The sequence below is a fragment of the Hermetia illucens genome, chromosome 2 (assembly GCF_905115235.1).
Source record: "Hermetia illucens chromosome 2, iHerIll2.2.curated.20191125, whole genome shotgun sequence".
Classification (NCBI taxonomy): Eukaryota; Metazoa; Arthropoda; class Insecta; order Diptera; family Stratiomyidae; genus Hermetia; species Hermetia illucens.
In genome coordinates, this window is record NC_051850.1 from 145,875,649 (window position 1) to 145,891,358 (window position 15,710).

Consider the following 15,710-nt stretch of genomic DNA (forward strand, 5'->3'; position numbering starts at 1 on the left):
AAGAGGCAACATTGACCTACTATAGTTTGGTTAATCATAGTAGGATTCCCAACAAACTTTCCAGTATGTTGCTTAATATTAGAACCCATATTACTCGTTTTGTTTTCAACAGAACCTTAAAAAGGACAATGGCGTAAAACATGTTCGATTATCTCTTCAATGTATTCATGATACAGTTGTCATAAACTAAAATGTGGGACATAACGTGCCACCCACAAATACGCGCCATTGTTGTCGGTTCCTGCTAAAAAAACACTGTGACCGAAATGATATTTTCATCAGCATTGAAAGTCACCGCGGCCATTGTTAAGTTGGTCAATGTGTGGAAGTGATGATAGACGACCGAAAGATGGGTGCGGTATACTTTTTGTTTGTCCAGGCCTGACGAGAAAATGCGAGGAGGGGGTGAATTTCCCCGGTTCCCTAGGTTTGTAAAAAGTTTAAGAGGCGATGGGGCCTCCATACAAGTGATAATAGATGCAAAATGTAAAAATATGTCTGATATGAAATGAAAGGTCTCGATTAGTATTTTCTGAAATGGGCCTTAGATTTTAGTTTAGTTGTGAAATAGAGACGAGGTGAAAAAGTATAAACTCGAAATGAGATAAGACTCGTTCTCAGAAAATAATCAACCGAAAAATCTGAAAAAAATCATTGTACTTTAGACTACAGGCGCTTAGTTGTTGGGTGAAGAGGCCACTCGGGAATCAGAAGATTGTATCCTCCTCCGTAATCTCAATTTCAACTTGCGTCCTTTGATACATAGTGTAACGACATCTACACATCAGATGGTGATCCCTTTCGACGCGATGTCAATGCATCTCTTGTTACAACTCCTAAATCTGATGCTGATCGCAAAGTAATCAATCTGATTGGTCATATGGTGTCGGTCAGTTGAAACTTAACTGAAATTGGCTCCCAGTTCAAGACAGCACTCAATCCGAATCCGAATCTGTTACCACTTAGCTTTCCAGAATAAAAAGCACATTGCCCTAAGTGTGGCAACAAGGGGGGGGGGGGGGGGGGGGGGTGGTTCGCTAAAGCCAAGAATGTCCAGCTTATATTCTTGGAAATTCCGCTCTAGTTGGAGAAAGTGAGCATTCTGAGGATCCTCTCTACCGTACCAGAAATCAATCATCCATTTCGATAGCCAAAAAGTCGTATCCATGAGGCATATTCAAATTCTGCAGTTGTTAGCCCAGAAATTTCTACCCCCTCTAGTCACCCCTTACGAAAAGCAGGAAAGACTTTATGTGAATTCTTACGCCCCAGCTCCCAGGGGCCTATATTAATATGCATAATTTGCATTCTCCCTACAGGCAGTTACGACGTTTAATTGTCTCCAGGGATCGGTCGTCTACCCCGATACCTCCTGCTTGCTTCTAAAAACTCTCCATAACTGCGTGTGGAGATCCATGTTTTGAGTGATGAAGCTATAGTCTATAGAAGCTATATGAGAGTATATATAGAGACTGTAGTGTAACCAGCCCGCTGTGTTCTCCGTCGCGCAGTCTACCAGTATAAGACCTGGTTGAAAGTGTATGCCGGTAAACACGAGTTCCTTCTTCCATCCCTCACATATCTTCATGACGATGTCATGGATCTTCTGACTCCAGCCTTTCCACTGACCGTCCCGAGATTCCTCTTCTCATGGGCACGGATTTAGATTTCTTGGAAGCATTTTCCCCTTGCGGGCTGATTCGCTGCTTTTCGTTTTTCTGGCTCTGATGCTGAATGCCTAGGACTATCCTGAGCATTCTTAAGGGCCTCCTCTGATTGCAGGGCACCCTTCAGATAGCGCAGAAACCATTTGGCACCAGGGCCACTGAGACAAGTCTCCTTCCTGACGTGTGATATGGTAACCTCAGACGTACTTTTCCTCGGTTCTACTTTTTGAGCCGGGAACTTTGTTGGTTGTGGTGTTTACAGTAGTCCAGGCCTAAGTTTTAACAAGTGTAAAGGAAAAAACTCAAGGGAGGTGGTCAGCAACGTAGGTCCCTTGGATTTCTAGTTACTTGTATAAGATTGAGACAGTAGATGATGCCGATCATATCTTTTTTCTAGTGAAAGTTGGGATGGAACAACAGTTGTCAGAGAGATGCTGGCAGATGGAAAGTAATGTGAAAATGGAGGTATTCAATTGATATTCCGACGTCCAACACTTAGTATTCACAGTCACTTATTCTACCTAAAATTCGAGAATATTGGAAAAATAGGAAATAAATCACGAGAAATACCTTGTAAACACAAAACGAAATGCTAAAATCGGAAATTAGAACCACTTATTCTAATTTCAGTGTAGCACTTCCCAGTCGTCATGAGTGTCCAAGCTTTCGAAGCGGACACCCGGCAGTGGAAAATATCAGGAAGTATTTCTCCTAAATATTGGCGCCAATAATAATTGGACACTGTTTCGTCCAACAAGGTAATGTCTGCCAAGAGGTGTAAGATGATACTCCCGGAGAAGTTATCATCAGAAGAAAAAGGAAACACGAGCCCTTTGGAACTGAAAGAAGTAAGCGCAAGCCTCCTCGAAAAAATCGAGGAATTGCCCGGCCCTGGTTGCCAGAACGGAAGCTGGCGAAGCAAAAAAGAATGCTGATGTTATGAGAGTCAAACAGGTGGTGACGCAAATGTTACAAAGCTTGGCCCCACCAGGCATATCTTACGCTCAAGCAGAGCTAGAGTTGCAGCCCCTCAAGTTCCGCAAGGCAACAAGTTGGCCTTCAGAAACTTGATCGGAACATTGTGCCACCGCACAATAGTTGGAGGATTCTCTGAAAGCGGAATTCTACTGTGTTTTAAAGAGACGATTAAAAAGTAGGAACAATGAAAATTTTATCAGTTAAAATATAATCCGGAACGATACCAACTGCGGTACCGCCCTGTTAGTCAGAAAAGATTATGAATTTGAGGGAGTTGCCATCGAAAACCTGTAAACCTGTTCCGCGGCAGTGACTTTAGTTAAAACCATCGACAGTAGACGCGTCTTAATAGCTGCAGTCTACATCAAATGCAACTCACCATCTGAGCAACTGGACCAAGACTTGAGTAATCTCCAGTCAAAATCCAAGAACCTAATTTTTGGTGGCGACTTCAACTCCAGGCACACTTTCTGGGGCAATTGGAAAAAAATTGAAATGGGGTTACCCTCGAAAGATGGATGCACAACCAAGACCCATTAAACCAGCTTAGGATGATCTTGCCCGACTCACCCACAAGACCTGAAAGTCAATCCATACTTGACTATTTCCTAATGTCCACAGATGCTACACTCACAATACAGGTGTTAACGTACAAACATTACCAGGCATATCCGATCACTTTTTAGTTGAATTCAGACTTTCTTTCGTCTCTCAACTGCAGAAGGAAGTACCCAACAAAATTAGATCCTTCGCCCACACTAACTGGGATAAGTTCAGGTCAGAATTAGCACCACAACTGAACCTGAAAAAACTTGCAAAATCCAACAGACAAAGAAATCGATGAGACCATCACTTTGGGTACTGATGGCCTCAACTCTGCTACACGCAGAAATATAAAGCTCCCCGAAGTCGATGAGATTCAGTTTACTAAACTGCCGGACGAAATAATGAAACATATGAAAATCAGGTCCAGTTAACCCGTTGGGGAGTTCTGTCTCCACGTACTCGAGGAGGGCGATCAGACCCGAGTCTGCAAGGAACTTATCTGAAGTGGCTCTGCCACGAAGCCTCACCGGAGGTTATCTGGTACCATGGGAACCGGGATAGCCCTCTGAGAGCATATGCTCCAGGAGAAATCCTGGAGGATGTGCGGTTATTTGCGGTTGGCCCCCTAGTGGGAGTTTCGTGGTGGTTGTGGTTATGCCTACATCGCGGGCAGAGCTCCACGGAGCTCAAGCGTGGAGTTGCGCTGTACAACTCGGGTGCCGTACACCTTAGTTGCGGCAGAGGTGTTAGATAGGCCTCGCATCCACTGGTATGAATGCTGAGCCTGCACTCAGTATAAATCAGGACCGCTGTGCTTGCATTGCGGGACTCTGATTGTAGTCCCAAAATCAATCCGTGTCCGAAGAGGACCGTAGGATTAAGCCTTCACGGCAGGTACTCACGTTAAACCCCCAGGACTTTCATATGCAAATCAGGGAGATTTGGCGCAGAAATCTCAAGCGCAACTTCCATAAAAGTGCCAACTGAATTAACACCGAATATAAGGTATTAATTTTTCGGATTAACTGCCTAATCACATTAATCCGTCAAATGGTTGAACAACTCACTCGCAAGCTAGTAGATGTGAAGTCCGAACCTAACATGTTTGGACACATAAAAAAATTGACAGGCAGAAATAGATCTAGAACCTTCGTTCTCACCAAGAACAACGAAAACATCTGCAGCGACGCCAAGAAATTTCAAGTACTTGCGGAGTCTTTCCTCATATAATCAAATTCAACTACACCTAGAAACAACGCTGCCGTCACTTCGATTGTAGGCTCGACAATCAAAGACTTCCTTCATGAGCATTCACTTCAATTGACTACCTTCTCCGCCTTCAACCCATCCTGCAAGCCAACGGACCCAGCAACATTTTTGATCGCAGTTCATAGCTATCACAAAAACCTTAACGGTAAAAAATCAACCGCAGCAGATGATATCGCAAATATTGTCATCAGAAACCTCTCTAGGACATCAATGAAGTTTCTTCTTGTAATCTTCAACAATTGCATGAGCAATGGTTATTTTCCCACCACTTGGAAAGTAGCGAAGATAGTTGCCATTAAGAAAAAAGGCGGCTCTCACGAATCACAAAATACCAAGCCCGCCTCTCTCCTTTCTAATTTAGGCAAGCTTTTCGAAAAAGCATGGGCAGTGGGGTTATTCCAACACTGCGATTAGAAAAGCATTATTCCGCGCCAAGCACAGGACTCAACACGCACTAAGCTACCTTCACGGCAGTAAAGTGCAGGAACTTTGCAGTTTTGCAGATTACCCACTAAAGAAGCTGTCCCAACACCTGGCAGTTAGGTATAAAACGCAAATCCATCCAATGAGAAGAAAGAGAAATTTGAGGTCCGGTACGGATAACCGGCGGGAGTCGTCTTACTTGGTGACTGGGTCGGGCTCTCGTAATGGACAGCACGGCGTCGAAACCGTTAGTCGTGGGGCGGTTCGACGTCTAGGCGCCACGACAACCAGGAGCACAGCTCCGCATGCTGAAGCTGTTTCGCCACAATCTGACTTCGCACTTAAACTAAGCTGACTCAGTATAAAGCCCTTATAGGACCCATCCTTTGTTACGGAGCCCTTACATGGATCACCTGTTCGGACAGTGCTATGAAGAAATGTGAGTCCTTCGAGCGCATAATCTTGAGAAACTGTACGGGCTTGACGTACAATTGGAAAACCAAGAGATGCGGCCGCAACGCCGAAGTGTACCGGCGAGCAAGAATAAAACCTCACTCTCAGCCTGATAGAAAGATTCTTCGAAAGAACGGAAAATCATCTGAATCCACTTATGAGGCAACTACATCTGGAGGGTAACTCCACCCCATTGGCCACATTGTTAATGCCTTGCCAAATTGTGAGCACCAAATTAAAACCCGCCATTGTCTCCTTCTTCAACACTCCTTGCCTGTTAGGGGTACATAGATGATGAGCGCAGAATTTGTAAGGGCTGTTATAAATATTAAATTTATGTATTATTATTAGAATAAGCTATAATAAGTAAGTAGATAAGCTTTCTCGCGCTCTAGGAGCAAGCGTAATTTTTTAAATATGTTTCTTTTGCGACTATAAACACAAAAAGTTAAATCATAGAAGGTTGAACAGACCAAACATTTGTAATACACTCACTTTAAATAAATATTTAAGGTGGTTAAGCTAAATTTAAGCTAGAATGTTAGACACCAAGAAAATAGATAATTTAAAAAACAAAACAAAAAAGTGTGATGCCCTATATTCCACCAAGGAGTGGCCAGAAAACACCACATGTAAATAAATTTTATGTTCTAATTTCCTAGCTTTTGTATTTTCTGTGAGTTCTAAATCCTCAGTCAATTTGGGGAAACTCCTACATCCAATCAATCTTTGCGAAAATACTTTAGGAAACAATAAAACATTTTCTGATTATAAATATTAGTTTTTCATTGTTATTGTGGATACGTAAATAAAAGCTACGCATGGTGACGCATTTATCCTCTTCCGACGCATTATCTATTTTTAAATTGAAATAATTCAAATTCACGCTGTATGATATCACCAGAAACTTATTGGCCACAATCGAAAACTAATTTATTTCCCTAAATAAATCTGTTGATAGTGTCAGCACAACCATAGATTTCAACCCCATTCAATTTTCAGCGCCACCTCCTAGCAAGCACACACATTGGAGTTGTCAAACAACTTACTCCACCCCCTCTTTCAATTTTCAGCTGTTTCAATGAAATCCCAATCATTCAACTTACGCTTTCGAAAATGTCAGGTCGTGGTTCTTTGGAGTTCGTTCGCGAGGATGATTTCGTTGAATATTTCATATTCCCTCAATTAACCGACGAAGCTGATGATAGCGAGAAGGCACAGCGCGACTTGGAGAATGTTTTGCAGAAAGTTGAATCCATCGTGTCGGAAGTGTCGCGCGATTATATTTGGCACAAAGACGAATTTAGATTGACAGCGCGCACAGACAGGCAGCAAGTGCTGATACAGGCCAATGGCGAAAACAGCGGTTCGTATTCATATTTTGAAATATTTTTAGCTCTTCTGATGAATGGCATTTTACAGAGGCGCTACCACCGCACCTGTACGGCATATCACACTACGGCGACAACATCCAGGACGAGTGGTACATCGTTTATCTGCTGTTCGAGATCTCGCGGAGGGCGTCTGACATCGTTATCAGGGTGGTCGATGCAGACGGCGAGTTTCTATTAATTGAGGCTGCAAACGTTTTGCCCAAGTGGGCGAATCCTGACACGTGCGAACAGAGGGTAAGTTGGAAAAGGCTCTCCCAGTCTATACCGCGCACATTCCGTCGCTATCGATAGGTCTGATAGCAGACAAAGCACACAAACAACTCCCTCCTCTGGTTGGCCCGAGTGTTTCTTTATTGTCTCGTGCTTCCCGACGTCTGCAGAGTTCATTGTAACTGCCATCGATTTCCTGTCGACTTTTATTTTAGATAAGTGCGTGATGGAATTTCCATAGAATCTCAGTAACGTTCCGTTTTACAAAGTGATAGTGATGATTCACGATTCGACCATACAACCCGGTTCGCTTGCAAAGCGCGAGCAAAACCTGTTTTGGCTACTGATGCTTGCTTTAACGAACATTTTGCATGAGTTGGGTGTCGGCGCGCAAAACCTCTTTTTTGTATCGAAAATGATTGTTATTATCGTTGAAGGTTCAGTTGAAGTGTTCCATCATTATCATGAATTACTCTGAATTCTAATTCGCAATTGTGACTTTGGTTTGTTATTTTGGATGTTACGTCGCAGACTCAAAATAAGTCCATTTGCGGTCAACAGAATACTTCCCATGTTTTGTTTAAAATCAATTCATTTCTGCAGAATCGTCAAATTTGCCGCTGAGTGTGCGAAACTTGCATTTCCGATTCACTTTTCCAATTCGGTGATTATTTTAAGACTGCTTAGCTCTTTAGTTAGTTCGAAAATGTAATTTGACAAATGTGAATAATTTGCTCATTAGATTTTCATCTGGAACTTATAAACTAGCTAAACTATGGATAATCGCAAACTCCCTGCCCGTCTTAAAGGAGTTTGTGGACGGAAAACTTGAATATTTTAAAACTGTACTACTGTGAAAACTTTAAATATTTATCGGATGCGAATGGGGTTTTGGGTTACGAATTGGTAATAAATGCAGAACAAAAATAGGGTTTCAAGGTGCCAATGCCTATACAATTTTCGTTTTTACTCACCTACAGGACAAGTATGGTAAATCGGTGAGATTTCAGGGAGGACTAGTCTCCCTTATAGCGGCACTATACTATTGCAAGTTTTCTGGGAAGAGCCGGGAGTTCAAAGTTAATATACAAGAGTTTCTCCTAGGTCTTTAAAGAAAGTTCCCTTTATATTGTAGACATTTTATTTTTTTGTAAGCGTACACGTATTTTACACATCACATATGTCCTTCATTATTACAAGCACAATTGCCTACATCACTATTGAGCAGCCTTACGTCCCCATGTTTGCTTCCTCCCGCATCTAGTTTATACGTCTTTCGAATGATTTTCACGTCGTCTCAAGCAATTTTATAGCGACTTTCAATTATAGCGCGTTTAGGGTGCCTGGTCAAGGGTAGTATAGGTCTCTGGGAGCAATCGGTGGACGATTATCAACAGAGCGATGTAAGAGATATGCCGTCTGCAAATAAATACCAACAGCTTTGCTACTAAATCTCAATATGTAGGAACTCCCATAACCTCCCAATTTCATCATCATCATCATCAACGGCGCAACAACCGGTATCCGGTCTAGGCCTGCCTTAATAAGGAACTCCAGACATCCAGGTTTTGCGCCGAGGTCCACCAATTCGATATCCCTAAAAGCTGTCTGGCGTCCTGACCTACGCCATCACTCCATCTTAGGCAGGGTCTGCCTCGTCTTCTTTTTCTACCATAGATATTGCCCTTATAGACTTTCCGGGTGGGATCATCCTCATCCATACGGATTAAGTGACCCGCACACCGTAACCTATTGAGCCGGATTTTAGCCACAACCGGACGGTCATGGTATCGCTCATAGATTTCGTCATTGTGTAGGCTACGGGATCGTCCATCCTCATGTAGCGGGTCAAAAATTCTTCGGAGGATTCTTCTCTCGAACGCGGCCAAGAGTTCGTGCGCGGATTTCATCATCGTAGTTGTTATCGGTAGTGATTTTCGACCCTAGATAGGAGAAATTTTCAACGGTCTCAAAGTTGTATTCTCCTATCCTTATTCTTCTTCGTGTTTGACCAGTGCGGTTTGATGTTGTTGGTTGATTCGTCTTCGGTGCTGACGTTGCCACCATATACTTTGTCTTGCCTTCATTGATGTGCAGCCCAAGATCTCGCGCCGCCTGCTCGATCTGGATGAAGGCAGTTTGTACGTCTCGGGTGGTTCTTCCCATGATGTCGATATCGTCAGCATAGGCCAGTAGTTGGGTGGATTTGAAGAGGATCGTACCTCTTGCATTTACCTCAGCATCATGGATCACTTTCTCGAGGCCAGGTTAAAGAGGACGCATGATAGCGCATCCCCTTATCGTAGACCGTTGTTGATGTCGAATGGTCTTGAGAGTGATCCTGCTGCCTTTATTTGGCCTCGCACATTGGTCAGGGTCAGCCTAGTCAGTCTTATTAATTTCGTCGGGATACCGAATTCTCTCATGGCCTTTTACAGTTCTACCCTGGCTATGTTATCATAGGTCGCTTTAAAGTCGATGAAAAGAAGCCTCTTTGATATGGGCCAATGATATTCTGGGCGTATGGGGCTATCCAACCTAGCAAGATAGACGAGAATATCTTATAGATGTTACTCGGCAACGTGATATTTCTATAATTGCTGCACTGCATGATATCTCCCTTTTTATGTATGGGAAAGATAATGCCCCATTGCCAGTCGTTAGGCATTGATTCGCTGTCCCATACTTTGAGCATCAGTTGATGAACCGCTTGGTGTAATTGGTTGCCTCTATATTTAATCAATTCAGCTGTAATTCTATCGGCTCCAGGAGACCTATGATTTTTAAGCCGGGGGATTGCACGAATTGTTTCTTCTATGGTGGCCGTCGTCTTCAGTTGGCGGGACCTCCAACTCGCCGATGTTTTAGTTGTTCAGTAGCTCATCAAAGTACTCAACCCATCGCTCCAATATACCCATTCTGTCGCAAATCAGATTTCCCTCTTTGTCTCGGCAGGATGAACATGAGGTATATAAGGCTTCATTTTGCTGACTTGTTGGTAAAACTTGCGCTCCTGGTGCGGTTGCTTCCTGTACCTTTCGAGTTCACAGACTTGTTGGTTCTCCCTGGCTTCCTTCTTCCGTCTGTGAAGTTCCTTCTCCGCTCCACGGAATTCGTGATAAGTCTCTGCGCATGTCCGTGTTCTTCGAGAATACAACATTATTCGGTATGCAGAATTTTTCCGTTCTAGTGCTAGCTTACATTCATCATCGAACCAGCCGTTCCAACTTTTCTTGCGGCTGGGTGTATGTTTGTGGCCGTATCAATAATAACGTCCTTCAGGTGTTTGTGAAGATCATTTGTTGATGATTCATCTCCAGGACATTTGTTAGCTGTTAGCATTAGAAATTAGAATTAGCCGTGAACATATATCGCTCGTTCTCGAAAACATCTTACAGGCAGAGTGTGACAAATATTTACAGTGAAATATATGAATAGGATAGTCAGTCATTGCTTTTCGAAAATTCCACCGCTATTGTCAATTTTATCGATAAAACTCGTAGAAGTTCCTTTCCCTCGTTTTGCAGGAAGAATTTCTACGTGCCCAACTCTTCTGTTTTTCTCAAGCTACACCTGCATAAGAGGTAATAATTTCTAAAATTGACCCGCAAAAATCTGCTGATCGATTGTCAAAACCCATTACGAGAGCTGCTATACTATCCTTTGGACATTTTAAAGCACCTGGCATGGATGGCATCTATCCAGCGAACCTAAAGGAGGGCATTGAGGACTTAAAGTAGCTTCTAAAAAATTTTTTTCAAGAATGTTTTGCTCTGGGCAATGTGCCTATCTCTTGACAGAAGGTTAATGTAGTCTATATACCTAAGTTTGGGCAAGATTACTATTCATATGCAAAGAACTTCAGAGAAATCAACTTAACATCATTTTCGCTAAAATGTCTGGGGAGACTGGTTGAGCGTCACATTCGCGAGAAAGCGCTAAGGTCGTACCCACTAAATGAAAATCAACACGCTTACGAACGTGAAAAGTTCTGTGAGTCTGCTCTTCATTCTTTGCTTTCAAAAATAGAGGACGCAACTCTGAAGGGTGTGAAGGCGATGGGGGTATTAGTAGACATTGAAGGGGCGTTTGACTGTACCCTCCTCCAATAGCTCTGTGATGTCGCCAGGGAACACGTTGTTGAAATTTTAATTAAGTGAATATATTTTATGTTAACTTAGAGATTGCCGTGTGCTGATCAACGGAAGCTATGAAAGGCTTTACCGAAAGTGGTGTGCTATCGCCGCATCTATGGAGTATGTTGAGCGACTTATTACTATGCGAACTGCCAATACTTTTCTTCTCAGAACCAAGCAAAGATACCGCAAAGTTTCTCCTGCCAAAAAGCAGGAGGACTTGCAGGAGTATTGTAGGCATTTTGACTGGGCATAATTCACTAGCTGGACATATGTTCAGAATAGCAATTCTTCAAAATAATGCGTGGCCATCCTTTAATGAGGAAGAGGGATCCACGCAACTTTTTCTATGTGAGTGCCCCACCTATTGACATATCAGACCTTAAATTTTTGTCGCTGATGTGTTCCAACTTCAACGGATAGCATCACTTCCAGTAACTGAAATCCTGCGTTACATATACATAAACGAATCCAAGATATTGCGTTAGTCGGGGAATTGAGTACAATGAACCACTAAGGTCTGAGTGCTCAAAGGCCTTGCCTCTCCCCCATCTCATACACACAATATCCTTTTGAGTATTCTCGAATGGTCCATTCGTTAAACGTGGGCAGCCCAAGCTTTTGCAATTTTATCGCCTTAGAGACTTTCTGGTCGTCATAAATGCCATACAGCTCTTTGTTGTACCTGATTAACATTTCATCATCCTCTGGAACTGTTTACTACTGTGCGTCCACCTCTGAAACCACCTTGATACTGCCAAAAGTCATTGAGCACTCATAGGACGTTGGCCTATTTTTCAGAATGTCGGTGAATACTTTGTAGGATGGAGTTTCCTCTTCCTTCCATATTTGCTGGATAAGTATGTAGATGACCTTTTTGACGCAATTGTGTGTGCTACTAAAGATATCTGAAATTGCTTCAATTTGAGAACGGTTTAATATCAAGGTTTGTTTCGTACATTTAAAGTCTGCAATATTGAGCGGTTGATTATGCAATATTAAGGTAGTAGTCTGGTAACTTCAGCCGATTTTCATGTTTTTTTGGAAAGCGTTTTTTTGTAGAAAAATAAAAATGAATAGTTTTAGATTTTTAGGATGTTTTTATTTACATGTTGGTGTCCGGATGGCTCAAGTGGTTAGAGCGCTGGGCTGTCGTAGCGGAAGGTCGCGGTTCAAATCTCGCTGGGGCAGAGGAATTTGTTATCGTGACTGGATGTCGGACACCAGTCGACTCAACTGTAAATGAGTACCTGAGTCAAATCAGGGTAATAATCTCGGGCGAGCGCAATGCTGACCACATTGCCTCCCACAGTGTACTGTGGTGTACCGTTTCGGTCTTGAATGAAGTGCTCTAACACACTTCAAGGCCCTGATCTAATATGGATTGTTGCGCCAACGATTATTATTATTATTTTATTTACATATTAAATATACGAACAAATATTTAATAGTTTATTATTATTATCGAAGTAGGCACCTTTGAAAAAAAGCTCGTGGGTGTCTCTGGTCATTTTGGCTCTTGATGTTTTCTGAAATCGAAAATTCTTGATAATTTTTGATCTATAGACATGTCATTCTGGCCGGAACTACTGAGGTTAAATTCCATTGATAAATAACAAAATGGCGGACTTTGAAAAAAAGTCCTTTTATTTTAGCAAAAAGGGTTGTGAAATAAAAAGTTAGGGGTTAAAAAATTCCCCGTTAGTTCCGACGAGAACTATAAGTGTGTAGAGTAGCCTGTTAAAATTTGAAACCAATCGATTTGGTAGAAAAAAGCTAGGACCCGGGCTTACAAGAAAAACGCTGTTTTGAGAAAAACGCATTTAAAACTCAACAACAGATTTTCAAAGGTAAACTCATATTTACGTTAATCGTCTACACCTGGAACCGCAAGTTACCAGACTACTGCCTTAAGCGATTGCACCATTAAAAGGTTTTTTTCGAACACAGTCCATGCGGTAATTCTCGATGAGTAGTAATCTCCGAATTAAGGCGTAAAGCATATGCTAGTAGTTCATAATAATTTGCAATTATGTTACTAATTTTTCTTTGAATTTTTTTTTTGGGGGGGGGGGGGGATTGTTCTTGTCGATATATTTTCTTTTGATCGCAGATTAATATTCAACGTGCCCAGCGGCAACTAGCTTTAGATTAAAGTATGAGCAAATTGCCTTATAAACTTCGTTTTAATGGTTACAAATTTCATTTATGCAATTCACTAGCCAAATCATTTATATTTAAATTCAACACAAACTCTAAAAAAACGATCTCCAACGTTCAATAAAATATTCTTTATACTTAATAAAAATACTTGAAAATATGTCCATGCTATGATTTACAGTATTAAAAATTCCTTGCAGGTTTACATCCATAATGGGGATTTACATTTGGTTCAAAACTCCCCCTCTAGCACAACAACTCTTTTACCCGTCGCCACAGCTATATCGAAAATTCGTCAGATGCCAACTCTTTACAAAGTACCAACTGAAATTCAGTCTTGCATCGATGGACGTTTGAAAGAATTTTCAAACAATAATGCCGGTCAATTTCACTATCAACGAGTTCGGGTCCCAGCTTCAATAGCGTTAATGTTAAAGCAGAAACCATCATTGATAGCACCGGCATGCAGGGCATTCTGTGAACGCGACACAATTGACATGAAAGCCTGCCGCGCCATGCGATATTTTCCTCCTGAAAGTCGCGTGAAAACAGTGGTTAAATTTACAAGATGCTTGTATGCAATGATTTCAAGCAATAATTACCAGCCTGACCGTCGAACAGGATGGGATCTCCCTAGTGCCAACACACAAGAATACAAGGAGGATCTGTTGGGAGTAAAGATTGCTTGTGGTTTTGAGATTTTAGCATCACAAGCTAAAGATAATGATGATATGGAGAATGATCGCTCATGGAAAACGTATTTGAATAGTTTGGTAAAGAAGGGTTACTTTCGTGAAAATGTGGAAGGATCGAATGAGTACAATCGATTGCTAAAGGAAGCAAAAGGCTTTTATAAAGCAAATATTGAAAGATTTCGAACAGCTCCAGTCGTTGGTAAGGAAATTTTAACGATGCTCTCGGACTTGGAAGTGAACATGGAGCAACTAAGAATTGAAGAAAACGAATTACAACCAAGTGACGATGATAACTGGCTTAACATTTCTCCTGAAGAATTGGACGCAATGCTTACTGAGAAATACGGAGTTAGAAAGTTATACAACGCGAACGGAAGTGTGGACGCTACTGAGTTCACTTCAAATATATCAGAATTTTTGGATAGAAAATCAGAATATGACGGTGTTGATGATGAAGAGCTACAAAGACGGCCCGTGAAAAAATCGCAATCGATGCGACGAGCCATCGAATGTAATCCTGTTATTGACAATGACAACTCTACTTCCAATAAGTCCAATGATATCAGCTTCGATCCGGATGCCTTCCAAACTCACGTCAAGAACTTCCTTGATTTTGTAATACCCGAAGATGAATGGGATTCTGCCTCTGAAATGAGCGATTACGCTGACGATGATGATCTCGACAAAAACATTGGTAACATGGAAAATGCCAAATTCAACATAAAGACTGATCTCAAAGCATATATGGACCAGATGGACAGAGAATTGGCCCAAACAACAATTGGAAAAACATTTGAAACGCCCAAGAACAAACACATGGATGACTTTGACGATATCGAATCATTCACCCCAATTAATATCGATGTGAACACCTTGCGGAACATGGTGGATAGCTATAAGAATCAAATTGGAGGTCCAGGTCCTGCGACAAATCTTTTGGGTGCCATGGGCATTGGAATGGCGGCAAAACTTCAACAATCCGATGATGACGGCATACCAGATTTAGGTGGAACGCAAGTGTAAATGGGTTACTGAAAGCCGATAAAACGAATCAATTCTCAATCAACTACTTCAGAGAAGTTCGAATACATTTTATTTATCTGACAACATCTTTTACGTAGAAAAAGAATCATCACAATCATCGATAATGTCTGCCAACGAATGTACACATTTTATGGGGTATTGAGTACAGTAAACAGCGGAACAAGTTTATACAAGTGATAAGGACTTTTATTCTAACTCAACACTATTAGATCGAACTACACACTGCTCAAAGCTAACTATTTTTCTAAATATCTGAAGATACGAGAATGTTTATATTTCTTTTACAAAGAATTTTGAAGTCCTCGAATCGTGCACAATGATTTTAACTGTATTCATTGGGTTTGGAGACCACGAGGGTATTACTTTTTATTGTTTTACGATTTTTAATGGAAGCTTTTTGTTTTAAGAGTGTCTAAAATGTAACAATGGATTTGTTGTGTATATTAGACTCTATATAAGTCTTTAGATATCCCTTTTTCATATTTTCATTCAATAATTATCAAATAAACAAAATCTTAATCAAATTATGGACTTTTATTCTGTGTAGCAATAAACTTTAGTGAGTTCCTTATAATCGTGTGAAGAATAAGTAATTAGGCTATTGAGGTCGAGAATTATATTCATTATCCATTTGGTTATTCAAATCGCGCAATGGTATTGGTGCATAAGGACGAAACGTGATTTCAGAGACGATGTGCGCTATCTTCGCTTTGCTATCCGTAGTCTCATGTCTCC

At 41.5% G+C, this 15,710-nt stretch overlaps 1 protein-coding gene across 1 annotated transcript; it reads left to right on the forward strand.

Annotated features, from left to right (window-relative positions):
- Positions 1-6,423: 6,423 nt before the first annotated feature.
- Positions 6,424-15,498, forward strand: LOC119648932 (protein ecdysoneless). The gene is made up of 3 exons (XM_038050845.1): positions 6,424-6,702; positions 6,759-6,964; positions 13,437-15,498. Exons 1-3 carry the CDS (start codon positions 6,453-6,455, stop codon positions 14,952-14,954), a joined length of 1,974 nt encoding a protein of 657 aa, XP_037906773.1. The 5' UTR covers positions 6,424-6,452; the 3' UTR covers positions 14,955-15,498.
- The last annotated feature ends 212 nt before the right edge of the window (positions 15,499-15,710 follow it).